This window comes from Schistocerca serialis, chromosome 9 (genome assembly GCF_023864345.2).
Source record: "Schistocerca serialis cubense isolate TAMUIC-IGC-003099 chromosome 9, iqSchSeri2.2, whole genome shotgun sequence".
In the NCBI taxonomy this organism is placed as follows: Eukaryota; Metazoa; Arthropoda; class Insecta; order Orthoptera; family Acrididae; genus Schistocerca; species Schistocerca serialis.
This window is the reverse complement of record NC_064646.1, coordinates 416,551,284-416,578,275: the sequence shown is the minus strand read 5'-3', so window position 1 is coordinate 416,578,275 and position 26,992 is coordinate 416,551,284. Positions and strand designations below refer to the sequence as shown.

Here is a 26,992-nt window from a genome sequence, read left to right as displayed (position 1 = left end):
GGTAGGTCATATGTATATTCCGTATTTCATTAAATACATTTTATTGACGTTGTCCACCTTACACGTACAGTACTTTAATAAAATCCTTGAAGTGCCTCACTTGTGGGGCGTTCGGTGACCAAGAGAATCAAGGCAGAATAGGAGAGTTTGAGAGAAAGGGACATAAAGTTTTTGTTGAATAATTAATTACAAGAAAAAGTTTACACTGTTTAAAGTATTTACATTACACTATTTAAAGAATTTACATGATAAAATATCTTTTACATAATATATTTACAAATTAAACTTCCTGGCAGATTAAAACTGTGTGTCGGACCGATACTCAAACTCGGGACCTACGAGCCTCGGTCCGTTACACAGTTTTAAAATTTTATATTTCAGTTAACATTTTGTATTTGGGGGGATCCACAGCGTCCAGATGCTTATTAAACGTAAACACAGTTTTAATTTGGCAGGAAGTTTCATACCAGGGCACAGTCACTTTGCTGTAGAGTCAAAATTTCATTCTGGTATTCACATAATTCGTATGGGTGAATGTAAGTATCGTTACAGGCTATCATGAGTAGAAAAGTAAAATTTTGGATTTGATTCTTTTGTGCACTGAATGTATTATATTTGTATCTGGATGTTACAAAAGTATGTCATTGGATGGCCAGACTTCCTTACTGCATCAACTTCGTCAAACAGCACATCATGGTTCAAAGTCCGCTTACAAATCGGGTAAAAGAAGACTCTGGTGCATGCTGTAATCATTTCAAATGGTTCAAATTTCTCTGAGCACTATGGGACTTAACATCTGAGGTCATCAGTCCTCTAGAACGTAGAACTACTTAAACCTAACTAACCTAAGGACATCACACACATCCATGACCGAGGCAGGATTCGAAACTGAGCCGTGGCGGTCGCTCGGTTCCAGACTGAAGCGCCTAGAACCGATCGGTCACACCGGCCGGCCTGTAATCATTTCATAATCAGCCATTTGCCACCATAACCATCAAGGTCGCTGATATTCCGGTGTGTTATCTTCCATATCTTCAGATGAATCACTCATAATCAACAGTCCTCTTGAATTGGAGCTCATGTATCGACAAAACAAACCGTGCACAGTGTGACAATGAACATCTTCCTATTGTTCTTCCTTAAATTCCAGGCGTGGGGTTTATCAACAGGTAGTTGGCTGTGGGATCCCCACTGCCACCATACATCGCCAACCTGTACGTGGAATACTTCCACGATATCGCCTGGGAAACAGCACACCTTAAAAGCAACGTCTTTTATCGATACGTGGACGATACTTTCGCAGTCTGGCTGCATGTCGAGAACAATCTAATTGAATTTCTCAACCATTTGAACAGCATACACGAGAACATCAAGTTCACAATGGAATTATAAGAAAATAGGTTCCTACCCTTCCTTGATATCCTAATAAAGAAGAGAACGGCCATCACACTGGGACACTCCATCTACCGAAAGAACACAGACCTGTACCTCAACGCCAACAGTTGCCATGACCCAGCACAACGGAAATCCGTGCTCACTACCCTTGTCCGCAGAGCTCACAACATATGCGACAAGGACAGTTTATCAAGTGATATTCAGCACCTGAAGAAAACCATCCGGAAGAATGGCTACACCGAAACGCAGATTAGACGCGCTCTTAACATGAGCAACAAGAAGAAAGGGGACCTTCAGTTAAAAGAGACCAACAAAGGTCTGGCGTACCTCCCGTAGACAAGGCCGCCCACGGCAAATATTGCCAGGATACTGGAGAAGGACAAGGTAAGAACCATCTTCCGTCCTGTAACAAATATCAGGGATATGCTGAGCTCAATGAAGGACAACTTGGGTCTAACAACACCGGGTGTCTACACCATTTTTTGTGAATGTGGAAACCAATAGACCGGAGACGCAGCGTTACATCACACAACGCATCTCTGAACATGTGAGAAGCGTTCCCCTCGGACAAAAGGAAAAATCCGCTGTAGCGGAGCACAGACTCAGTGAAGAACACACGTTTAAATCAAGAGGCAGTGGAGATACGGGTCAGTGATAACCTGGTCAACCAGGATAGCGGCTTCCAACTCAGCACCGTGCGGAACACAATATTAGCGAGAATAAGACGAGAGTGCATCATTGGAGGCAGGTCGGTGGCAGCGGATCGAAGAAACAGGCAGCACCGATACGAGACGCCAAGACTCGGCGCCGCAGGTTCCGCCCCCCCCCCCCCTTCCCGCCCCTCACAGCGCACCGCCGCGCCGATTCCGCTCGCGCCTGATTGGCCCGACCGGCACCGAGGATGCAGAGAAATCTATGCGCCAGCGGCTATAAAGATCCCGACAAAACGTGAACCTGACACTTCGCCTGATGATGGCAAGTAAGAAACTTGCTGAAACGTTGCTGGAGAACGACGCATTGACTCGACTCTCAACCTGAGAAGATTTTATCATCCAGATTCGCCAAGAAAGGCTACATACTCATAAAAATATTAGTCCGCTCTCTCAAGACAGCACATTTTTCGATTTGGAACTCTTTCTCCACGATAACGCCCCTGCACACACGACATTAAGTGTCAGGCAGTTTTTGGTCAAAAACCAAATGACAAAGGATCCTCACCCACTCTGCACACCGTACCTTACCCCACTTTCACTTATTTTTATTCCCGAGAATGAAAAGGAAACCGAAAGAGAAAGTTTTCTCGAGACATAAAAGAAGTGGGAAAAAATCGCTGAAGGCACTAAACAGCACAACCTCAGAGCGGGCTAAACACAGGTCCACCAATGTAAAGGAGCTGGGACAAGTGTCTGATGGACACTATATAAATCCTCCCACTCTGCTCCCTTAGTGCTATAACCGTGATATATTTTCAGTAGGAAAAAACGGTCAAGGTTGCAATGGCAGAAGAAGCTTTATTGACGCGTTTCGCCTTTTTGAGACATCCTCACAATAGCTATATGTGAAAAATACAGAAAAACAGATTACGAGTATGGTCTTATCTGGCATGAGAAGGCATTAAAAACTTTTTAAAAAAGTTCTATAAAAGCACCAGAGTGAAGGGACTTACTAGGAACTGCGGGTAACACATTTAATCATAAGTAGCCGAAGCTTTTGGTGTGGACCTAGAATGCAAAAGTAAAAGAATTTTTAAAAAACGTTGTCCTATAGTTGCAACGCAGAGCCATATTCATAGTAGAACCGTGAAAGAGCATAGCTGCATGCCTTCGCACCAGGTTATAATCGTCGTCTCTCTCAAAGTTCCACTACCAAAATGTAGGACAACAGTTAGTTTTTTCTTGCAGAAGTTATGAAGATGCCTCAAAAAGGCGAAACGCGTCAATAAACCTGCTCTCATTACTACATTTTTTACTTTCCTACTGATGATGGACAGTATTTTGAAGGTGTTTAAATCTGAAAATATTCCGTCGAACACACGATTTTCTGTAAAACTACTCTCGTTATTTTTTAGTCCCCCCGCAGCAGGAAAAGGCAATTTGATTTGCAAAACAAGTTCAAAATGGCTCTGAGCACTATGCGACTTAATTTCTGAGGTCATCAGTCGCCTAGAACGTAGAACCAATTAAACCTAACTAACCTAAGGACATCATACACATTCATGCCCGAGGCAGGATTCGAACCTGCGACCGTAGCGGTCGCTCGGTTCGAGACTGCAACGCCTAGAACCGCAAGGCCTGCAAAACAAGTATTTATATAATTGCGTAGGCTTCCGCGGCCAGAGTCATTCGACATAAAAGTTTTCTAGGTTTGGTACCGCGTCATAATGTAAAAAACTACTGCTGCTATAGAAAAACCAACGTTTTCGGCCACGATTGAAGCGGCCTTCTTCTGGGTCTAATTGTGCGTTCCAGCTGTGCAGTGTCCTTTATATTTTGTTGCTAATGTTCACTGCGCATTGAATTACATCATAATTTTAAAAAGGTAAATAGTTGCATTGGTCACTTAAGGAAGAAGGAGAGGGAACTTTATTTTAGTAATAACCTATTAAAATAACCACCTGGAAAAATAAAGTTCCCTCTCCTTCTTCCTTAAGTGACCAATGAAACTATCTACCTTTTTAAAATTATGATGTAATTCCATGCGCAGTGAACATTAACAACAAAATATAAAGGACACTGCATAGCTAGAACGCACCATTAGACCCAGAAGAAGGCCGCTGCAGTCGTGGCCGAAACGTTGGTTTTTCTATAGCATCAGTAGTTTTTTACATTACGACGCGGTACCAAACCCAGAAAACTTTTATGTCCCAGTATTTATATGCTTGCTGCGGAGGATGGCCACACAAACAAACTTGATTTTATAAGTCTTTTGGTGTCCCTGACAGTGGTAGTCTGTACAATCGCAAGTAAATTACCCTACATTTATCGATTTAGATATTGCAGATACTGTGGATCTGCACTGCCTTACGTGCTGACGCGCGGCCGTGTGCCCGCAGCTACTACCTGAAGGAGGCGGACTACCGGCCGAACTCGTTCTTCGCGCACATCGCGCTGGACGTGACGGCGGACAGGTGCGCCGAGGCGTTCGCCTACCTGCCGGACCTGGGATCCTACGCCATGGTGGTGTTCGACATGGCGCGCATGTCGTCGTTCCGCGTGCAGCACCACTTCTTCTTCTTCGAGCCGCAGCACGGCGACTACCGCATCGCCGGGCTGGACTTCCAGTGGACGGACGGCGTCTTCTCGGCGGCGCTGTCGGCGCCCGACCCCGCGGACGGCGGCTTCCGCACCCTCTACTTCCACGCGCTGTCCGCCACCACCGAGTATGCCGTCTCCACCAGACTCCTGCGCAACAGGTTGGTTCACTCTGCCCCACAGTCCATTACGTGTTTCGAGAGACATTAAAAATGGCGAAACGATTTGAGAAACGAATTGTCTGAAAGCAAGAAATAACATACACTACTGGCCATTAAAATTGCTACACCACGAAGATGACGTGCTACAGACGCGAAACTTTAACGACAGGAAGAAGATGCTGTGATACGCAAATGATTAGCTTTTCAGAGCATTCACACAAGGTTGGCGCCGGTGACGACACCTACAAGGTGCTGACATGAGGAAAGCTTCCAACCGATTTCTCATACACAAACAGCAGTTGACCGGCATTGCCTGGTGAAACGTTGTTGTGATGCCTCGTGTAAGGAGGAGAAACGTGTACCATCACGTTTCCGACGTTGATAAAGGTCGGATTGTAGCGTATCGCGATTGCGGTTTATCGTATCGCGACGTTGTTGCTCGCGTTGGTCGAGATCCAATGACTGTTAGCAGAATATGGAATCGGTGGGTTCAGGAGGCGAATACGGAATGCCGTGCTGGATCCCAACGGCCTCGTATCACTAGCAGTCGAGATGACAGGCATCTTATCCGCATGGCTGTAACGGATCGTGCAGCCACGTCTCGATCCGTGAGTCAAATGCTGGGGACGTTTGCAGGACCTTAACCATCTGCACGAACAGTTCGACGACGTTTGCAGCAGCATGGACTATCAGCTCGGAGACCACGGCTGCGGTTACCCTTGGCGCTGCATGACAGGCAGCACCAACTGCGATGGTGTACTCAACGACGAACCTGGATGCATGAATGGCAAAACGTCATTTTTTCGGATGAATCCAGGTTCTGTTTACAGAATCATGATGGTCGCATCCGTGTTTGGCGACATCTCGGTGAACGCACATTGGAAGCTTGTATTCTTCATCGCCATACTGGCGTATCACCTGGCGTGATGGTATGGGGTGCCATTGGTTACATGTCACGGTCACCTCTTGTTTGCGTTGACGGCAGTTTGAACAGTGGACGTTACATTTCAGATGTGCTACGACCCGTGGTCCTACCCTTCATTCGATCGCTGCGAAACCCTACATTTCAGCAGGATAATGCACGACCTCTACGGGCCTATCTTGATACAGAAAATGTTCTACTGCTGCCCTGGCCAGCACATTCTCCAGATCTCTCACCAATTGAAAACGTCTGATCGATGGTGGGCGAGCAACTGGCTCGTCACAATACGCCAGTCACTACTCTTGATGACTGCGGTATCGTGTTGAAGCTGCATGTGCACCTGTACCTGTACACGCCATCCAAGCTCTGTTTGACTCAATGGCCAGGCGTATCAAGGCCGTTATTACGGCCAGAGGTGGTTGTTCTGGGTACTGATTTATCAGGATCTATGCACCCAAATCGCGTGAAAACGTAATCACATGTCAGTTCTAGTATAATATATTTGTCCGATGAATACCCGTTTATTATCTGCATTTCTTCTTGGTGTAGCAATTTTAATGGCTAGGTTACAGAAACATTTGGATGATGCAACACCGACAAAGATCCCCTAATACTATTTGTGATTCTAAGTCAAACACTGAAGTTTAAATTTTCAAGTGGCACCTCAAAAAATGGTTTATATGGCTCTGAGCACTATGGGACTTAACATCTGAGGTCATCAGTCCCCTAGAACTTTAAACTACTCAAAGCTAACTAACCTAAGTACATCACACACATCCACGCCTAAGGCAGGATTCTAACGTGCGACCGTATCAGTCGCACGGTTCTGGACTGAAGCGACTAGAACCGCTCGAGCCACCGCTGGCAGCTAGTGGCACCTTATTTGCTGTACATAAGATGGGCGTTCAGTAAGTAATGCAAGCGGTTCCTTTTGTTGAGGATTCCAATGCACCACATTATCTCCCCACTCCTTTGGTTGCAAACCGTATTTTTCACCTTCCGCGGAGGGCTCCTATGCCACACGGTACCACTCTAATAATCGACATCGAAGCCAACGTCTTGCTTCATCAATAACCTTCCCATCATCCATGTACTTCTTCCTGCAGAGTGCATTGGCCCAAACAGAAAGGTGTGAGATCTGGGCTGTAGGACGGATAAGGAAGACGAGTCGAATGAAGTTTCGTGAGCTCCTCTCGAGGGCCTATATTTGTGCGAGGGGTTGCGCTGTCATGGAGAAGGAGCAGTTCGTTTGAACTTTTCTGGCGACGAACACGCTGAAATCGTTTCTTCACTTTCACTTCAACAGACTTCAAAGTTTATCGTTTTACCATGAGGGAGCGCATCAAATAGAACAACCCCTTCAGAATTCCAAAAGCTCGCCGGCATGGCTTTACCGCCAGACGGTGTGGTTTTGAATTCTTTTTCGGGTGAGAGGTAGTGTGGCGGCACCCTATGGATTGCCGTTTTGTTTTCGGTTCGAAATGATGAACTCATGTTTCATCGCCGATGATAATGGTCACCAAAAAATTCTCACAATTAGGGTTGTAACGTGCAAGCAGTTTAGCTCTCTATCGCATTCTGTTGAGGGACGGAGAGGGCACCGATCTTTGAGTGCCCTAACTAGAGGACAAATGTGTCAGCCCTACCAACAGAGACGTCCAATTGTGCAGCGAGTGGTGTTTGATTGTGATCCGTGGATCAACTCGAATGAGAGTGTCCGCACGTTCCAACGTTGCAGGAGTCACAGCTGTGTCAGCCGGCCGGCACGAGGGAGATCAGATGGGTTATCTCGCTGCGATGAAGACAGGGGTCTCGTCCAACGACTCACCGTGGCTTTGTTCACTGCCAGGTCTCCATACACATTCTTCAGGTGCCTAGGTATATCGGCGATGTTCTCGTTTTCTGCCAAAAGAAACTCATTGACAGACCTCTGCTTGGAAAGCACCTCTGTCACAGACGCCATTTTGTAGGCTACCTGTAGCGCCGCCACCTATTGCAACATTATGAAACCTTACGGGCTGAAGAGGGAATATTCCACGATATCCCACGACAAATTTCGGGTTTTTCAACCAAAATTAGCTGAGGAAAAAAGTGTTGCATTGCTTATTTCACACCCCAAAATTTCGACCATTATTCTATGACACGTCAAGCGTTTCTCTAATCCGTTTCATTGATTACTCGTAGACAAATTATTTCACAAAACATTTCACGGTTTAAAAAAAGTTATTTCAGAATTGTTTCTTAACCGTTAAATATCGCGTAAATTGAACTTTTTACGGGAAATATAGCTCTATACCGTGGAGAAACGATTTTATTGACACTTCATTTATGAAATATTCCATTTTTTTCTGAAATCATTACAGAGAATTTCTTAAATATCCACATTACTTTCAAGTAGTTACATACACCCTCTTCAAATTTTAAGTTTATATTCATAGCAGTTTTCGCTGGGTACTGATGTGTCAGTGAATCAGTGAGACCCTGCTGCACCCTCCTGTGGGTTTATTTTATAAAAACAGTGAAACAAACTTTTTTATTTCTAACAGAGGAGCCAAGATTTCATAGATTTAGCTTCAAAAATGCTTCCATAACGGAATACTTCCATAAAAACTTTCATCGCCTGACACTGCCATACGGGTTGAATTTTTTAATGTATTACTGAGACTCCAAATACAAGTGTTCTTGGGTTTAGCTACAAAATGCTTTCGTAATGTCACATTTTGGTAAATATTTTCATCCCCTATTTCACCCCCTTAAGGCTTGAATTTCCAAAAACGCTTAAACATTTTTTTTTATTTGCAACCGAGAATTGAAATGTGAATTTTAAAATTTTCCCGGCGAATTGAACAGAGAATTTAAATATCAATTTTCATTGTTGTATCTTTAACAATATTTCAATTGTCCTTTAATAACGATCTATTTTCACAAAAGACTTTCGCTCACCATTTCACACCCACAGAGGGTTAAATTTCCAAAAACGCCGAAATACATCTTTCTTCAGAGACCAAATACCAATTTTCGTCGATCTAGTTTCAAAATTACCTTAATAGCGCCATATTTTCAAAAAGCCTTTCATCTCCTAATTCACCCCTAAAGGGTGAAATTTCAAAAAATCCTTTGTTAAACAACACCTACAGTATGATATCAACACCCTCTCCAAATTTCTGGTTTCTATCCTTAGCGGCTTGGCCTGGGCGATAATGAGTCAGACGATCAGGACATTTGCACTGCAAGTAATCTTTGGTTGTAAAATGGGAACAGCAAAAGGGCAAAAACAATAAAAAATTGTAAATGTTTGACGATATAAACATTACCCTATAAAAGTGTACAAAATATTATGAACCCAAACAATCAACAGTACAAGGTTACTTAACATTTTACAACGTGCTTATCCAAACAGTGAGCTACGCCGTCGATTGGAAAACAACGGTTTGCAGAAGGTCCACAGCTAAAAAAAAATTTCTTTTTTTTGTTTCTTTACAACGCGCGCCTTTAATTCAGCATGACGTTCAAATGTACGATCATGCAAGGGGACAGTAACACACACGTAAGGCAATTTACGATCACAAACTCAAAGCAGAGAAACGTTGCCACACAGTTAATAATAGCTCCCACAACACCGGAAGATTGGCCCCGCCAGACGACGACCGTTGCACTAACTAGATGAAAAATCTTACTTTCAGTGACGACACCACCTTCTGAAGGTTATTGGCAGCCGCAGGCGGACTTCATAGCTTCCCCAGTCCATGAACGAAAAAAAAAGAAAAAAACGCGCTGCAGAAAAGTCGTCCAGGGCGAAACACTCGTCTCAACTGCCTCGTCCGCCCTCAGCACGGCACACTACGCCTCCTCCCTCCAAACACGAGTAAGCCAAGGGAAAAACAGGAACAGTGGCAAACGACACGGTTCAAGGGAGACCTGCAGAGGACGACGCTTGGGGCAGGGGTTGCCCTCTAGGAAAGTGCGGAAACTCCAAACAAGTGTAAACCAAGGGAAAAACAGGAACAGTGGCAAACGACACGGTTCAAAGGAGACCTGCAGATGTTCGACGCTTGGGGCAGGGGTTGCCCTCTAGGAAAGTGCGGAAACTCCAAACACGAGTAAACCAAGGGAAAAACAGGAACAGTTGCAAACGACACGGTTCGAGGAAGACCTGCAGAGGATCGATGCTTGTGGCAGGGGTTGCGCTCTAGGAAAGTGCGGAAACTCCAAACACGAGTAAGCCAAGGGGAGAACAGGAACAGTGGCAAACGACACGGTTCAAAGGAGACCTGCAGAGGATCGATGCTTAGGGGAGGGGTTGCCCTCTAGGAAAGTGCGGAAACTCCAAACACGAGTAAGCCAAGGGAAAAACAGGAACAGTGGCAAACGACATGGTTCAAGGGAGACCTGCAGAGGATCGATGCTTGGGGCAGGGGTTGCCCTCTAGAAAAGAGGGGAAACTCCAAACACGAGTAAGCCAAGGCAAAAATAGGAACAGTGGCAAACGACACGGTTCAAGGGAGACCTGCAGAGGTCGACGCTTGGGGCAGGGGTTGCCCTCTAGGAAAGTCCAGAAACTCCAAACACGAGTAAACCAAGGGAAAAACAGGAACAGTTGCAAACGACACGGTTCAAGGAAGACCTGCAGAGGATCGACGCTTGTGGCAGGGGTTGCCCTCTAGGAAAGTGAGGAAACTCCAAACACGAGTAAACCAAGGGAAAAAAGGAACAGTTGCAAATGACACGGTTCAAGGGAGACCTGCAGAGGATTGACGCTTGGGGCAGAGGTTGCCCTCTAGGAAAGTGCGGAAACTCCAAACACAAGTAAGCCAAGGGAAAAACAGGAACAGTTGCAAACGACACGGTTCAAGGGAGACCTGCAGAGGATCGACGCTTGGGGCAGGGGTTGCCCTCTAGGAAAGTGCGGAAACTCCAAACACAAGTAAGACAAGGGAACAATGGGAACAGTGGCAAATGACACGGTTCAAGGGAGACCTGCAGAGGATCGATGCTTGGGGGACGGGTTGCCCTCTAGGAAAGTGCGGAAACTCCAAACACGAGTAAACCAAGGGAAAAACAGGAACAGTGCCAAACGACACAGTTCAAGGGAGACCTGCAGAGGATCGACGCTTGAGGCCGGGGCTGCCCTCTAGGAAAGCGCGGAAACTCCAAACACGAGTAAGCCAAGGGAAAAATAGGAACAGTGGCAAACGACACGGTTCAAGGGAGACCAGCAGAGGTCGACGCTTGGGGCAGGGGTTGCCCTCTAGGAAAGTCCAGAAACTCCAAACACGAGTAAACCATGGGAAAAACAGGAACAGTTGCAAACGACACGGTTCAAGGAAGCCCTGCAGAGGGGCGACGCTTAGGGCAGGGTTGCCCTCTAGGAAAGTCCAGAAACTCCAAACACGAGTAAACCATGGGAAAAACAGGAACAGTTGCAAACGACACGGTTCAAGGAAGCCCTGCAGAGGGGCGACGCTTAGGGCAGGGTTGCCCTCTAGGAAAGTGCGGAAACTCCAAACACGAGTAAACCAGGGGAAAAACGGGAATAGTGGCAAATGACACGGGTCAAGGGAGACCTGCAGAGGATCGACGCTTGTGGCAGGGGTTGCCCTCTAGGAAAGTGCGGAAACTCCAAACACAAGTAAGCCAAGGGAAAAACAGGAACAGTTGCAAACGACACGGTTCTCCTCCTGCAGAGGATCGACGCTTGGGGCAGGGGTTGCCCTCTAGGAAAGTGCGGAAACTCCAAACACAAGTAAGACAAGGGAACAATATTAACAGTGGCAAACGACACGGTTTAAGGGAGACCTGCAGAGGATCGATGCTTGGGGGACGGGTTGCCCTCTAGGAAAGTGCGGAAACTCCAAACACGAGTAAACCAAGGGAAAAACAGGAACAGCGCCAAACGACACAGTTCAAGGGAGACCTGCAGAGGATCGACGCTTGAGGCCGGGGCTGCCCTCTAGGAAAGCGCGGAAACTCCAAACACGAGTAAGCCAAGGGAAAAATAGGAACAGTGGCAAACGACACGGTTCAAGGGAGACCTGCAGAGGTCGACGCTTGGGGCAGGGGTTGCCCTCTAGGAAAGTCCAGAAACTCCAAACACGAGTAAACCATGGGAAAAACAGGAACAGTTGCAAACGACACGGTTCAAGGAAGCCCTGCAGAGGGGCGACGCTTAGGGCAGGGTTGCCCTCTAGGAAAGTGCGGAAACTCCAAACACGAGTAAACCAGGGGAAAAACGGGAATAGTGGCAAATGACACGTGTCAAGGGAGACCTGCAGAGGATCGACGCTTGTGGCAGGGGTTGCCCTCTAGGAAAGTGCGGAAACTCCAAACACGAGTAAACCAAGGGAAAAAAAGGAACAGTTGCAAACGACACGGTTCAAGGGAGACCTGCAGAGGATTGACGCTTGGGGCAGAGGTTGCCCTCTAGGAAAGTGCGGAAACTCCAAACACGAGTAAACCAAGGGAAAAAGGAACAGTTGCAAACGACACGGTTCAAGGGAGACCTGCAGAGGATCGACGCTTGGGGCAGGGGTTGCCGTCTAGGAAAGTGCAGAAACTCCAAACACAAGTAAGACAAGGGAACAATAGGAACAGTGGCAAACGACACGGTTCAAGGGAGACCTGCAGAGGATCGATGCTTGGGGGACGGGTTGCCCTCTAGGAAAGTGTGGAAACTCCAAACACGAGTAAACCAAGGGAAAAACAGGAACAGTTGCAAACGACACGGTTCGAGGACGACCTGCAGAGGATCGATGGTTGGGGGAGGGGTTGCCCTCTAGGAAAGTGCGGAAACTCCAAACACGAGTAAACCAAGGGAAAAACAGGAACAGTTGCAAACGACACGGTTCGAGGAAGACCTGCAGAGGATCGATGCTTGGGGGAGGGGTTGCCCTCTAGGAAAGTGCGGAAACTCCAAACACGAGTAAACCAAGGGAAAAACAGGAACAGTGCCAAACGACACAGTTCAAGGGAGACCTGCAGAGGATCGACGCTTGAGGCCGGGGCTGCCCTCTAGGAAAGCGTGGAAACTCCAAACACGAGTAAGCCAAGGGAAAAATAGGAACAGTGGCAAACGACACGGTTCAAGGGAGACCTGCAGAGGACGACGATTGGGGCAGGGGTTGCCCTCTAGGAAAGTCCAGAAACTCCAAACACGAGTAAACCAAGGGAAAAACAGGAACAGTTGCAAACGACATGGTTCAAGGAAGACCTGCAGAGGATCGACGCTTAGGGCAGGGTTGCCCTCTAGGAAAGTGCGGAAACTCCAAACACGAGTAAACCAAGGGAAAAACGGGAACAGTGGCGAATGACATGGGTCAAGGGAGACCTGCAGAGGATCGACGCTTGTGGCAGGGGTTGCCCTCTAGGAAAGTGCGGAAACTCCAAACACGAGTAAACCAAGGGAAAAACAGGAACAGTTGCAAACGACACGGTTCAAGGGAGACCTGCAGAGGATTGACGCTTGGGGCAGAGGTTACCCTCTAGGAAAGTGCGGAAACTCCAAACACAAGTAAGCCCAGGGAAAAATAGGAACAGTGGCAAACGACACGGTTCAAGGGTGACCTGCAGAGGATCGATGCTTGGGGGAGGGGTTGCCCTCTAGGAAAGTGCGGAAACTCCAAACACGAGTAAGCCAAGGGAAAAACAGGAACAGTGGCAAACGACACGGTTCAAGGGAGACCTGCAGAGGATCGACGCTTGGGGCCGGGTTTGCCCTCTAGGAAAGCGCGGAAACTCCAAACGCGAGTAAACCAAGGGAAAAACTGGAACAATGGCAAACAACACGGTTCAAGGGAGACCTGCAGAGGATCGACGCTTTTGGCAGGGGTTGCCCTCTAGGAAAGCGCGGAAACTCCAAACACGAGAAAACCAAGTGAAAAACAGGAACCGTGGCGAACGATACAGTTCAAGAGAGACCTGTAGAATATCGATGCTTAGGGCAGGGGTTGCCGCTTGACCCTCGACATAAACAAATGTAACGTATTGCGCATAAAAAATGGAAAAGACCCGTTATTGTATGATTACACTGTTGACAAACAGTAACCGGAAGCAATCACCTCTATTAAATATCTGGAAATACGATTACAGGGTGATTTGAAGTCTACATAAAACTAATTGTACGAAACGCATATGCCAAGCAGTCATAATGCTCAGGAAATGTACTCCACTACGAAGGAGAGAGTTTACTAAAACTTCGCTCAAATAATTGTTGACTGTTGCTCGTCGTTCCGAGATTCATACTACACACAACAAAAAAAGTTTTGCATCACCTCGGTTCCGATAGTTACGGAACCTGTACAGAAAATTGGGATCGAGATCAACATAAACACCATTTCCGCCATTTTTATTGCTCATGAGACCCACACATTGCATGTAGTACCACCATATAGCGAGACCTTAAGAGGTGGTGGTCCAGACTGCTGTACACTCCGGTACCTCTAATACTCAGTAGTACGTCCTATTGTATCGATGCATGCCTGCATTCGTCGTGGCATACTATCCAAAAGTTCATCAAGGTACTGGTCCACACTGTCCCACTCCTCAACGGCGATTGATTTGGTGTGGTGAGCGTCGTCCATAAACAGCCCTTTTCATTCTGTTCGAGGCATGTTCGATAGGGTCATGTCTGGAGAACATGCTGGCCTCTCTAGTCGAGCAATGTCGTTATCCCGAAGGAAGTCATTCACGAGATGTGGACGATCGGGTCCCGAATTTTCGTCCATGAAGACGAATGCCTCGCCAATATGCTGCCGATATGGTTGCACTATCGGTCGGAAGACGGCATTCACGTATCGTACAGCCGTTACTATGCCTTCCATGACCACCAGCGGCGTACGTCGGCCCCACATAATGCCACCCCAAAACAGCAGGAAACCTTGCACTCGCTGGACAGTGTGTATAAGGCGTTCAGCCTGACCTGGTTGCCTCCAATCACGTCTCCGACTATTGTCTGGTTGAAAGCATATGCGACACTCTTCGGTGTAGAGAACGTGATGCCAATTCTGAGCGGTCCATTCGGAATGTTGTTGGGCCCATCTGTAAAGCGCTGCATGGTGTCGTAGTTACAAAGATGGGCCTCGCCATGGATGTCGGAAGTGAAGCTGCGTATCATGCAAAAAATTGCGCACAGTTTGAGTCGTAACACGATGTCCTGTAACTGCCTGAATAGAATTATTAAACATGATGGTGTTGCTGTCAGGGTTCCTCCGAGCCATAATCCGTAGGTAGCAGTCATCCACTGCAGTAGTAGCCCTTGGGCGGCCTGAGCGAGGCATGTCATCGACAGTTCCTGTCTCTCCTCCACGTCCGAACAACATCGCTTTGGTTTCTATCGTATTGTATTGTATGTTAACCGGGGACCTAGAAACGACGGAGAGGCTCCGTCCCCGCCGCTGCCGCACCACAACCCCACGACGACTACCGCCGTCCACTTCACCCCACCGCCGCCCCACACCGAACCCAGCGTTATTGTGCGGTTCGGCCCCCAGTGGACCCCCCAGGGAACGCCTCACACCAGACGAGCGTAACCCCTATGTTTGCGTGGTAGAGTAATGGTGGTGTACGCGTACATGGAGAACTTGTTTGCGCAGTAATCGCCGACATAGTGTAACTGAGGCGGAATTAGGGGATCCAGCCCGCATTCGCCGAGGCAGATGGAAAACCGCCTAAAAACCATCCACAGACTGGCCGGGTCACCGGACCTCGACACAAATCCGCCTGGTGGATTCGTGCCGGGGACCAGGCGCTCCTTCCCGCCCTGAAAGCCGTGCGTTAGACCGCACGGCCAACCCGGCAGGCTTCGCTTTGGTTTACTCAGAGACGCCTGGCACAAAGTAACAATGCGGGCGCGATCGAACTACGGTATTGACCGTCTAGGCATGGTTGAACTACAGACGACACGAGCTGTGTATCTCCTTCCTGGTGGAATGACTGGAATTGATCGGCTGTCGGACCCCCTCCGTCTAATAGGCGCTCCTCATCCATGGTTGTTTAAGTCTTTGGGTGGGTTTAGTGACATCTCTGAACAGCCAAAGGCTCTGTGTCTGTGATACAATATTCACTGTCAACGTCTATCTTCAGGAGTTCTTGGAACCGGGATTAAAAAAAAAGTGGTTCAAATGGCTCTGAGCACTATGGAACTTAACTTCTGAGGTCATCAGTCCCCTAGAACTTAAAACATTTAAACCTAACTAACCTAAGGACATCACACATATCCATGCCCGCCCGAGGTTGTAGCGCCAATAACCGGGGTGATGCAAAACTTTTTTTCATGTGTACAAACTGATAGAGGAAATAAAGAAGACCCAAAGAAGAGCAGCTCGTTTTGTCACAGGTTCATTCAGTAAGCACGAAAACGTCACGAAACTGCTCAGCCAACTGTAATGGCAGGTGCTACCAGATAGGTGTTCTGCAGTGTGGTGTGGTTTGCTGTTAAAGTTCCGAGAGCGCACATTCCTGGAAGAATCACTCAACGTAGTTGTTCCTTCTCCATATATATCGCGAAGAGACCATGAAGGTAAAAGTAGAGACTTAACAACAATCTTTCTTCCCGCGTACCACCCGCGACTGGAACAGCATAGGGGGAAGCGACAGTGGTAGACAATGTGCCCTCTGCGACGTACCATAAAATAGAAAGAGATTTTCACTCTACAGCGGAGTGTGCGCTGATATGAAACTTCCTGGCAGATTAAAACTGTGTGCCCGACCGAGACTCGAACTCGGGACCTTTGCCTTTCGCGGGCAAGTGCTGTACCATCTGAGCTACCGAAGCACGACTCACGCCCGGTACTCACAGCTTTACTTCTGCCAGTGTCTCGTCTCCTACCTTCCAAACTTTACAGAAGCTCTCCTGCGAACCTTGCAGAACTAGCACTCCTGAAAGAAAGGATATAGCGGAGACATGGCTTAGCCACAGCCTGGGGGTGTGCGCTCATATGAAACTTCCTGGCAGATTAAAACTGTGTGTCCGACCGAGACTCGAACTCGGGACCTTGCAAGGTTCGCAGGAGAGCTTCTGTAAAGTTTGGAAGGTAGGAGACGAGATACTGGCAGAAGTAAAGCTGTGAGTACCGGGCGTGAGTCGTGCTTTGATAGCTCAGATGGTACAGCACTTGCCCGCGAAAGGCAAAGGTCCCGAGTTCGAGTCTCGGTCGGGCACACAGTTTTAATCTGCCAGGAAGTTTCATACCATAAAATAGCTTGCGGAGTACAGATGTATATGCAAATCTCTGAACGTCTCCACCGTCATCGGCCCTCAGCTGGTGTTAAACAGTGGTATGCTGGTGGCTATCCCAATCGTCCTGTAAGCTTTGTGTCAGATGGTTATGCACCGAAACTACATCTACATCTACATTTATACTCCGCAAGCCACCCAACGGTGTGTGGCGGCGGGCACTTTACGTGCCACTGTCATTACCTCCCTTTCCTGTTCCAGTCGCGTATGGTTCGCGGGAAGAACGACTGTCGGAAAGCCTCCGTGCGCGCTCGAATCTCTCTAATTTTACATTCGTGATCTTCTCGGAAGTATAAGTAGGGGGAGGCAATATATTCGATAACTCATCCAGAAACACACCCTCTCGAAACCTGGACAGCAAGCTACACTGCGATGCAGAGCGCCTGTCTTGAAGAATCTGCCACTTGAGTTTGCTAAACATCTCCGTAACGCTGTCACGCTTACCAATAACCCTGTGACGAAACGCGCCGCTCTTCTTTGGATCTTCTCTATCTCCTCTGTCAACCCGACCTGGTACGGATGTCGCAGCCATGAGAGTACTTCAGAATGGCCGGCGTTTGCAGGACCGCGGCTGGCACGACGCCCTGGTTCCGCTCCTTCCGGGCAGTGGGATCGCGCGGGCCCAGCGGCCAGTCGACTGGCAGCTTCCTGGACGAGGAGACGGGCGTGCTCTTCCAGATGGAGGTGAACAACCACCGCGTCACCTGCTGGAACTCGCGCACCGGCCTCCCCATGTCCCCTGCCACCATAGGCGTCGTCGCCCCTGACGACGGTCGCTCCTTCGTCTACCCCAGCGACATCAAGGTAACTAACCGGCACCTGCGCTCCTGCTTGCCGCAATTGTTTAACAACGTCTTCTTCACAAAGTTGCTTCACATACATGATTTTCAATAAAAATTAATAACCGCAAAAATGCTAGTTACTTGGAAAAATACAAAACATGTGAGGTAAAATTCTAATAATTAAACAAAGTATTTAGATATTTTAATATTTTAAACAAATATGAGCTCGGTTGTGAGCTCTGCAAGATCCATGAACTATTTTATATTTACGTGACAAACCCTAATTCTAGGGCTGTATTTTATTTTCGACACATGGAACTATCCCGACAATTGTAAAAACGGCGATGGTACATTAGTCCTTACTAATGTAAAATTGCTACCTTCTGAAGAAGACAAATTTATATTTGTCGAAACGTAGGTAAAGAATTTCTTTATCAATTGCAACTGGTTGGCTGTTTATAATTTTATTATTATGAAACATTTAGACTTATTTCAGGAGCTTTATTATTATTGCACGAATTAGATTTCGAGTTATAAGTTCGTTTCCTACTACACAGCTGATCCCAAAGATGGCAACCAAACAAGGATAAAAGTGTAAACTTTCTTAATTTATTGATTCTTGGTTCAAATGGCTCTAAGCACTACGGGACTTAACATCTGCGGTCATCAGTCCCCTAGACTTACAACTACTTAAACCAAACTAACCTAAGGACATCACACACATCCAAGCCCAAGGTGCCGAGCGGGGTGGCGCAGTGGATAGCACACTAGACTCGCATTCTGGAGGACGACGGTTCATCTACATCTACATGGATACTCTGGGAAACACACTTAAGTGCCTGGCAGAGGGTTCATCGAACCACCTTCACAATTCTCTTTCATTCCAATCTCGTATAGCGCGCGGAAAGAATGAACACCTATATCTTTCCGTACGAGCTCTGCTTTCCCTTATTTTATCGCGGTGATCGTTCCTCTCTATTTAGGTCGGTGTCAACAAAATATTTTCGCATTCGGGGGAGAAAGTTGCTGATTGGAATTTCGTGAGAAGATTCCGTCGCAACGAAAACCGCCTTTCTTTCAATGATGTCCAACCCAAATCCTGTATAATTTCTGTGACATTCTCCTCCAAATTTCACGATAATACAGAACGTGCCGCCTTTCTTTGAACTTTTTCGATGTACTCCGTCAGTCCTATCTGGTAAGGATTCCACACCGCGCAGCAGTATTCTAAAAGAGGACGAACAAGCGTAGTGTAGGCAATATCCTTAGTAGGTCTGTTACATTTTGTAAGTGCCTGCCAATAAATCCTGATTTAGCTTTTCCGTGCTCTCCCTAAATCGCTCCAGGCAAATGGCGGGACGGTTCCTTTGAAAGGATACGGCCGACTTCCTTCCCTAATCCGATGAGACCGATGACCCCGCTGTTTGGTCTCCCCCCCAAACAACCCAACCCCAAGCCCAAGGTGGGATTCGAGCCTGCGACCGTAGCAGCAGCGCGGTTCCAGACTGAAACGCCTACATCCACTCGGCCACAGCGGCCGGCTATTGATTCTTGGCCTCTGTTAGATTAAAGAGAGCCGTTATGATGTCACAAACCTGAAGCCGACGCCCGCCATGTTAGCTGCCCTAAACTTTAGCTTCTGTTGAAATATTTTTATCAGAAACGCCAGCTTGCGTCATTTACGGTTATACTAATCATCCTGATTACACTCTAATTTTGTAAAGGAATCAATTTCATTCGTAAGTGGGCTCATTGAAGAGAGATTTTCTTTTACATGCCACCGAGCGAGGTGGCGCAGTGGTTAGACACTGGACCCGCATTCGGGAGGACAACGGTTCAATCCCGCGTCCGGCCATCCTGATTTAGGTTTTCCGTGATTTCCCTAAATCGCTCCAGGCAAATGCCGGGATGGTTCCTTTCAAAGGGCACGGCCGACTTCCTTCCCCGTCCTTCCCTAATCCGATGAGACCGATGACCTCGCTGTCTGGTCTCCTTCCCTAAACAACTCAACTTTTACATGCCGTTCCACGAAATTTGATTGCACTGTTCACTTTTACTGTAGAAGTTTTAGTTCTGTCATTTGACTTCCTATCAGTCTACTCGAAAAGCTCTCTCGGTGAACGCTGCGAGGAGGAAACACTGGAAACCGTACAAACATAGCAAAATAAGTTCTCAGCATTTTCGGGAGGGTAAAATAAACCAAACATCAGTTTCGCCTGCCCGTATTAAGGGAAGCCTTTTTATATCGTTCACTTCTCTCCTTGGTCATTCCAAACGTATAAAAAGGAGAAAGTTACGTTAAGGCGAAATGCATCGTATTATTCGATCAAATATGCTTTTAAAAATGTCTTAAAATTCCTTGTCCACGGTGTGTTATTCACTAAAGCACTGCAAGACTTTCTATTTGAAGCAACTGTTCTGTGCACACGACAGAAATTAAGAACAAAAAGCAATCATAAACAGCAGTCTGCTAATTTTTTGGGGCATATAGCATGGCGTCCCCGACTTCAAAGCAACTTACAGCTTAAGTCCTTAGTACCATCTTCCCTTATCATACTTTCATAGATTCCTGACTTAAATTATAAATGTTATCTCTGTTGAAAGTCTTGACACAGTAACATTTCTTTCCTACCACATCCATTAGGAAATCATTTATAATAACTATGAACAACATACAGTGGAATAAGGCCATTTGTGTCGTTATCTACTCGTGAATGAAGACATCCACGTTTTGCTCCTATTTAGATGTAACATTTTCTAAAAGGGATGAAAAACTGAATAAAATCTGCTCGTTCAATAGCAATTGCGGGAATAGATAATCTTTTTTTTTTTTAATTTCTAAGATTTCGAACTGAGTGAGCCTTGAGACATTTCCCTCCGCGTATAGGACTTCTACATCTATCTATTTTTGTGGTTTTGGTTTAATCACTGTTCGGCAAAGGCTGAATCTGATTTCTTTAATCTCCAGCTTCTGTGGTGTTCTTTGAGCCTAGTACACATCGACATCCAAGTCTCTCCAGTATATCAGGACTGATACCACTTGCAGATGAACTTGTAAATCCCTCTTTTCATTATGACCGGATGTTTATCTTTTGAACTGAAACAAGATGTACCTAATGGCTGTCGGACATATGGAAACAGAGAGAAACCCTTTGCCTTGAAAATGTTGCTTGGCCTTTTAGACGTTTCATCTGTAGAGGATAAACGGCACCACTTCCTTTTCGATCCTTGTACGTTGTTCACTGGGTATGGTAGGTATCTGGCTTGCTTCTTCAGTTTTTTATTCACAATGTTCTCAATAATTTTGGATTCAGATTCATTACTTCTAGCAAATGATTTGTTATATTACGTTCCTCGTCATAGTCTTCTGAGGATAAGTGGACAGCAAAGAGACGGTGATTCCTATGATAGAATGCTGCATGTTTGTAGGCTGTTGGATGTTGAGAGGAAGTTTGGATGAATGTGTCAGTGAAGGCGTATTTCCTGTAGACTTTAAACTTATAGTTGCTATTTTCTGTCTGTTAGTTGATATATAGAGAATTAGTGGTGGAATCTCCTGACTTTATGTTAGTATGGTCCAAATGGCTCTGAGCACTATGGGACAACATCTATGGTCATCAGTCCCCTAGAACTTAGAACTACTTAAACCTAACTAACCTAAGGACAGCACACAACACCCAGTCATCACGATGCAGAGAAAATCCCTGATCCCGCCGGGAATCGAACCCGAGATGTTAGTATGCTACTGGTTCATATTTTCCAGGAACTTCTGGAGTTGTCTGATGGAACACTTCTCCATTAAAAGAATATCATCGGAATATCTTTACCTATACACAACATGTTTTGCCACTGGTTCACTTTTAAGAAAATCAGCCTCCTACTTCCCCACGAAAATTTCTGATAGCAACGGGGATAAGGTTGAGTTCATTACCAGACGATGTGCCTTTTTTGTAGTAGCTGTCTTGAAGTCACTTAACCACTGTATTGCTGCACAGAAATTTCTGTCTTCCAGTTTTTGTCACCAGCCTTCTGACTGGTTTGATGCGGTCCACTTCCAAACGAGAGTTCCTCTCCTGTACCAATCTCTTCGCCTCAGTACTAGCACCCTACATCCTCAATTATTTGTTGGATAGTCTCTGCCTTCACATACCGTTTTTCCTCTATAGCTCCCTCTAGTACCATAAACGTTGTTCCTTGACGTCTTATGTCGTATTGTACTGTCTATTCTTCTTGTCGAAGCTTTCCACATGTTCCTCTCTTCGCCGATTTTGCAGAAAACCTCTTCATTTCCTACCTTATCAGTACACTTAATTTTCAACTTCCTTCTGTTGCATTACATCTCAAACACTTCGATCCTCTTCTGTTCCTGAATTTTTCCAAACAATGGATTCCTCGAAATTTCTTCCTCAAATTAAGGCCGACGTTTGATCCTAGTAGACATCTCTTACGAATGAATGCCCTCATTTTCCTATGCTAGTCTGCTTTTTATGCCCTCCTTGCGTCTTTCATCACTTGCAATTTTCCTTACAAAGGTAGTAGAATTCCTTCACGCCATCTACTATGTGGTCCCCAATGTCGATGTTAAGTTTCTCGCTAATCTCCTTCCATTTTAAACCCACTTCTCCTTGATTTGTGTGTCTTCGCTTCTTCGATGCGGGGACAGAACAACAGGGGCAAAACACTACATCCTTGTCTCATGCCTTCATGATACGCGCATTTCGTCGCTGGCCTTCCATTTTAAAGAGGTACACCTGAGAAACAGCTCTTACGCTGTGAGGGAGCGATGCCTTGATAGGACAAGGCATTAGGCGGCTCGAAAAGCCTTTCGAAATTCTCTGACTAACAAAGACTTACGGCTGTTTCTTTTTTCTGAAGATAAGCGGGAACCGTGAGTATGCAAGACCGTCACAGAAACAAGTTGAAATTTTCGTCCGATTTTCGTAATGGTCAAGTAGAAACACTCGACTAAAAGTTTTCATAGCAGTCTCTCTACATGTTCTAATGTCCCGTACTGTATCAAACTACTTTTATGTTCTGCACATGTAACATATCATAGGTAAACTAGTTTACACAAAATGACGGCCTTCTGATTATTTTTTTAAACACTGAAAGACTACCATTAAATTATGTGGACCTCGGTATCACAGAACATATACACTGAAGAGCCAAAGAACTGGTACACCTACCTAATACCGTATAGGGCCCCCGCGAGCACGCAGAAGTGCCGCAACACGACGTGGCATAGACTCGACTAATTTATGAAGCAGTGCTGGAGGAAATTGAAACCATGAATTCTGCAGGGCTGTCCATTAAAGGTATGAGGGGATGGAGATCTCTTCTGAACAGCACATTGCAAGGCATCCCAGATATACTCAATAATGTTCATGTCTGGGGAGTCTGGTGGCCAGCGGAAGCATTTAAACTCGGAAGAGTGGTCCTGGAGCCATCCTTTAGCAATTCTGGACGTGTGGGGTGCCGCATTGTCCTGCTGGAATTTCCAAAAGCCGTCAAAATTCACAACGGATATGAATGTATGCTGGTGATCAGACAGGATACTTACGTACGTGTCACCCGTCAGAGTCGTATCAGTGGTCCCGTATCACTCCAACTGAACCTGTTCCATATCATTACGGAGCCTCCACCAGCTTTAACAGTCCACTGCTGGCATGTAGGGTCCTTGGATTGATGAGGATGTCTCCATACCCGTACACGTCAATCCGTGCGATGCAATTTGAAACGAGACTCGTCCGACCAGGCAACATGTTTCCAGTCATCAACAGTCCAACGTCAGTGTTGACAGGCCCAGGCGAGGCGTAAAGCTTTGTGTCATGCAGTCATCAAGGGTACAGGAGTGGGCCTTTGGCTCCCAAAGCCCATATCGATGACGTTTCGTTGATTGGTTCGCACGTTGACACTTGTTGATGGTTCAGCATTGAAAACTGCACAATTTGGCTATCACGCTGAACAATTCTCTTCAGTCGTCGTTGGTCCCGTTCTAGCAGGATCTTTTTCCGTCCGCAGCGATGTCGGAGATTTGATGTTTTTCCAGATTCTTGATATTCAAGGTACACTCGTCAAATGATCCTACGGGAAAGTCCCTACTTCATCGTTATCTCAGAAATGCCATCGCTCGTGTGCCGACTATAACACCAAGTTCAAACGCACTTAAATCTTGATAACCTGGCATTGTAGCAGCAGTAGCCGGTCCAACAACTGCACCACACACTTGTCTTATATAGGAGTTGCCGACCGTATTCTGCCTGTTTACTTAGCTCTGTATTTGAATATGCAAGTCTATACCAGTTTCTTTGGCGCTTCAGTGGATATGGTTACTTTGTTGATTCCAGTATGGGAGACCGGAAGAATACCGACATCTGTCATCTTAAGAGCTTTTTCTTTTTTTAATCTCTCTTTTCTATGAAAAAATCCATGACACGCTGTTTGACATAGGAATGTTAGACTTATACCTGTACAAGAAAAATCGAAAAATATTGAATACTAACATCGCCAGTATTGCAGGATAATACCAGCAGTATACAATGCAAATAGAGTAAAAATTCTGTTCCCAGAAAGTAACATATTTTACTGTCTTAATGTGTATCAAAATACATACACAGCATGTTTTCCGAAAGTGGTGTTGAAGTTGGGAAAAAAGCAGTCAACTTCAGCTGTCCTGAAGTCCATATCTCTGTTGATATTTGCTTGATGGTTTTATTAAGCTTATTTTAGGATTTTTTAAACCAGAAACCCAGCCTTTGCCAGCCATTTTGGTAGTTTTCTTGAAACTGTGCTTAAGGCCTATTTTTCATAGGCAATTCACTGCAACACTACAAGAGCACTCTCCGTATTGCCTAGCCCAGAAAATTGATAGAGTGAATTCCAACAAGAAAATCTGAAGAATGAGCGTCTCTGACCTGAGACAGATGTTTAGGAAGCGAATCAGGAACCTTAATTTTGCTAACACTTCCCCTTTCCACACGAAACAGAGGACTGGATTACAGGCAACACACATTGCATTTGCAAGCCGGAGAGTGCCTACGCCCTGCCACTTCCCAAGGGCAAAAACAACACCTTGTATAAGTGTGTGTGTAGCATCATGTTTAAAGTGATTAATAATCGTGAAAGAACTGTTGACAGCAGCATTAAACAAAGCCACTTTAACCATAATAAAAGGACAAAAATTGGTTTTAAAATCCATATGAATATGACACAAATAATGTCTACACCTACATCCATACTGTGCCAGTCTCTGTAAATGATGACTAAAGAAATTATTTCAGTCATAAAATATTGTTAATTCATCTTTAAGTCACCAAAGCAGTTACGAAAACATTCTAAGACAGAAACCGACTCTGCCGCCGGAGATTCGAGTCCTCCCTCGGGCATGGATCTGAGTGTTGTTCTAAGCATAAGTTAAAATTAGTTTAAACAGTGTGTAAGTCTAGGGACTGATGACCTCAGCAGTTTGGTCCCTCAGGAATTCACACACATTTGAACATGTTTTTAACAGTAACCGACACACCACGAAGGAGTCATCCGAATGGGAAGGAAATCGGTAAATGTTGTGTTCATGTACAGAGAAACAAATGATTACAATTTCAGAAAAAAATTGGATGATTTATTCAAGAAGAAGTGCTTCACAAATGGAGCAAGTCAATAATGCGTTGGTCCACTTCTGGTTCAAAATGGTTCAAATGCTCTGAGCGCTATGGGACTTAACTTCTGAGGTCATCAGTCCCCTAGTACTTAGAACTAATTAAACCTAACTAACCTAAGGACATCACACACATCCATGCCCGAGGCAGGATTAGAACCTGCGACTGTAGCGGTCGCGCGGTTCCAGACTGTAGCGCCTAGAACCGTTCGGCCACCCCGGCCGGCTCCACTTCTGGTCTCTGGCCCTTATGCAAGTAGTTGTTCGGCTTAGCCTTGGTTGATAGAGTTGTTGTATGCCCTCCTGAGGGAGTGCCAACCTCTGTCCAATTGGCACGTTAGATCGTCAAGATTCCGAGCAGGTTAGAAGGCTCCGACCATGATTAACGCTCCAAACGTCTCAATTGGAGAGAAATCCGACGTCCTTGCTGGCAAATTTACGGTTTGGCAAGCACGAAGACAAGCAGCTGAAAATCTCACCTTGTGTGGGCAGGCATTATCTTGCTCAAATGTAAGCCCAGGATGGGTTGCCATGAAAGGCAACAAAAGCGGCGTAGAATATCGTCGACGTACGTATAAGGATGCCGCAGGTGACAACCAAAGGGGTCCTGCTATGAAATGAAATGGCACCCCACACCATCACTCCTGGTTGTCGGACCATATGTTGGGCGGCAGTCGGGTTGGTATCCCACCGCTGTCCGGGGCGTCTCTGGACACGTCTTCGCTAGTCATCGGGGCTCAGTACGAAACGGGACTCATCACTGAAGACATTTCAGTTGCAGTCAATGAGATTTCAGGCCGAAAGTGCCTACACGACTGCAAATGGTCTTGTTAGAGTACGGATGTCAATGGTAGTTGGCGCAAGGGTCACCATGAGGTCAGCCCCCTTTCTTTGAACTGCCTATTAATGGTCCTTGTGGTCAATCAAGCACCAGTTGCACGTAGGATCGATGGTAAAGGTGAACCTGGGTCTCTGAGAGACTCTCCGACGATTCAATGAATGCAACTCCATCTTCTGGCTGTTGGTCGGTCATCACCTTCTGTCGTCTCTCTAGGTCGACCGCTTTCTTCTTGACACTGTGGTTGACCCATTTCTGCCAAAATTGGCGAATAGTGGCATCGTTCCTATTCAAATATCGAGCGATCCGCCGATTATTCATCTGGTTACTTTGAGCGCAACTACACGTCCTCCCTCAAATTCTGACACCTACATATGTTGATCACCCATCTGTCTGCGAGGCATAGTTACTGTCCAGCGCCGGCCGTTGTGACCGTGCGGTTCTAGGCGCTTCAGTCCGGAACCGCGCTGCTACTACGGTCGCAGGTTCGAATCCTGCCTCGGGCATGGATGTGTGTGATGTCCTTAGGTTAGTTAGGTTTAAGTAGTTCTAAGTCTTGGGGACTGATGACCTCAACAGTTAAGTCCCATAGTGCTCAGAGCCATTTGAACCAGCTGAGAACACGGAATGAAATTCGCAAAGATTTTATGCCCTGGTAACGACATTTCCCTTGTCTCTTATCCTTGCCGGTATTTTTTAATTTTTTTTTAGAGTGTATGTTATTACATTAAGCAACCTGAAGAAGGAGGAAAACCAGAA

General features: G+C 46.2%; 1 protein-coding gene across 1 annotated transcript in view; it reads left to right on the top strand.

The window, feature by feature from the left end:
* The window catches only part of LOC126418722 (L-dopachrome tautomerase yellow-f2-like), a 99,130-nt gene that overhangs the window by 71,548 nt on the left and 590 nt on the right, over positions 1-26,992 (top strand). Inside the window, exons 4-5 of the mRNA XM_050085626.1 lie at positions 4,448-4,807; positions 17,523-17,763. Of these exons, the coding sequence (XP_049941583.1) occupies positions 4,448-4,807; positions 17,523-17,763 (601 nt within the window). The remainder of the gene's footprint in view (positions 1-4,447; positions 4,808-17,522; positions 17,764-26,992) is intronic.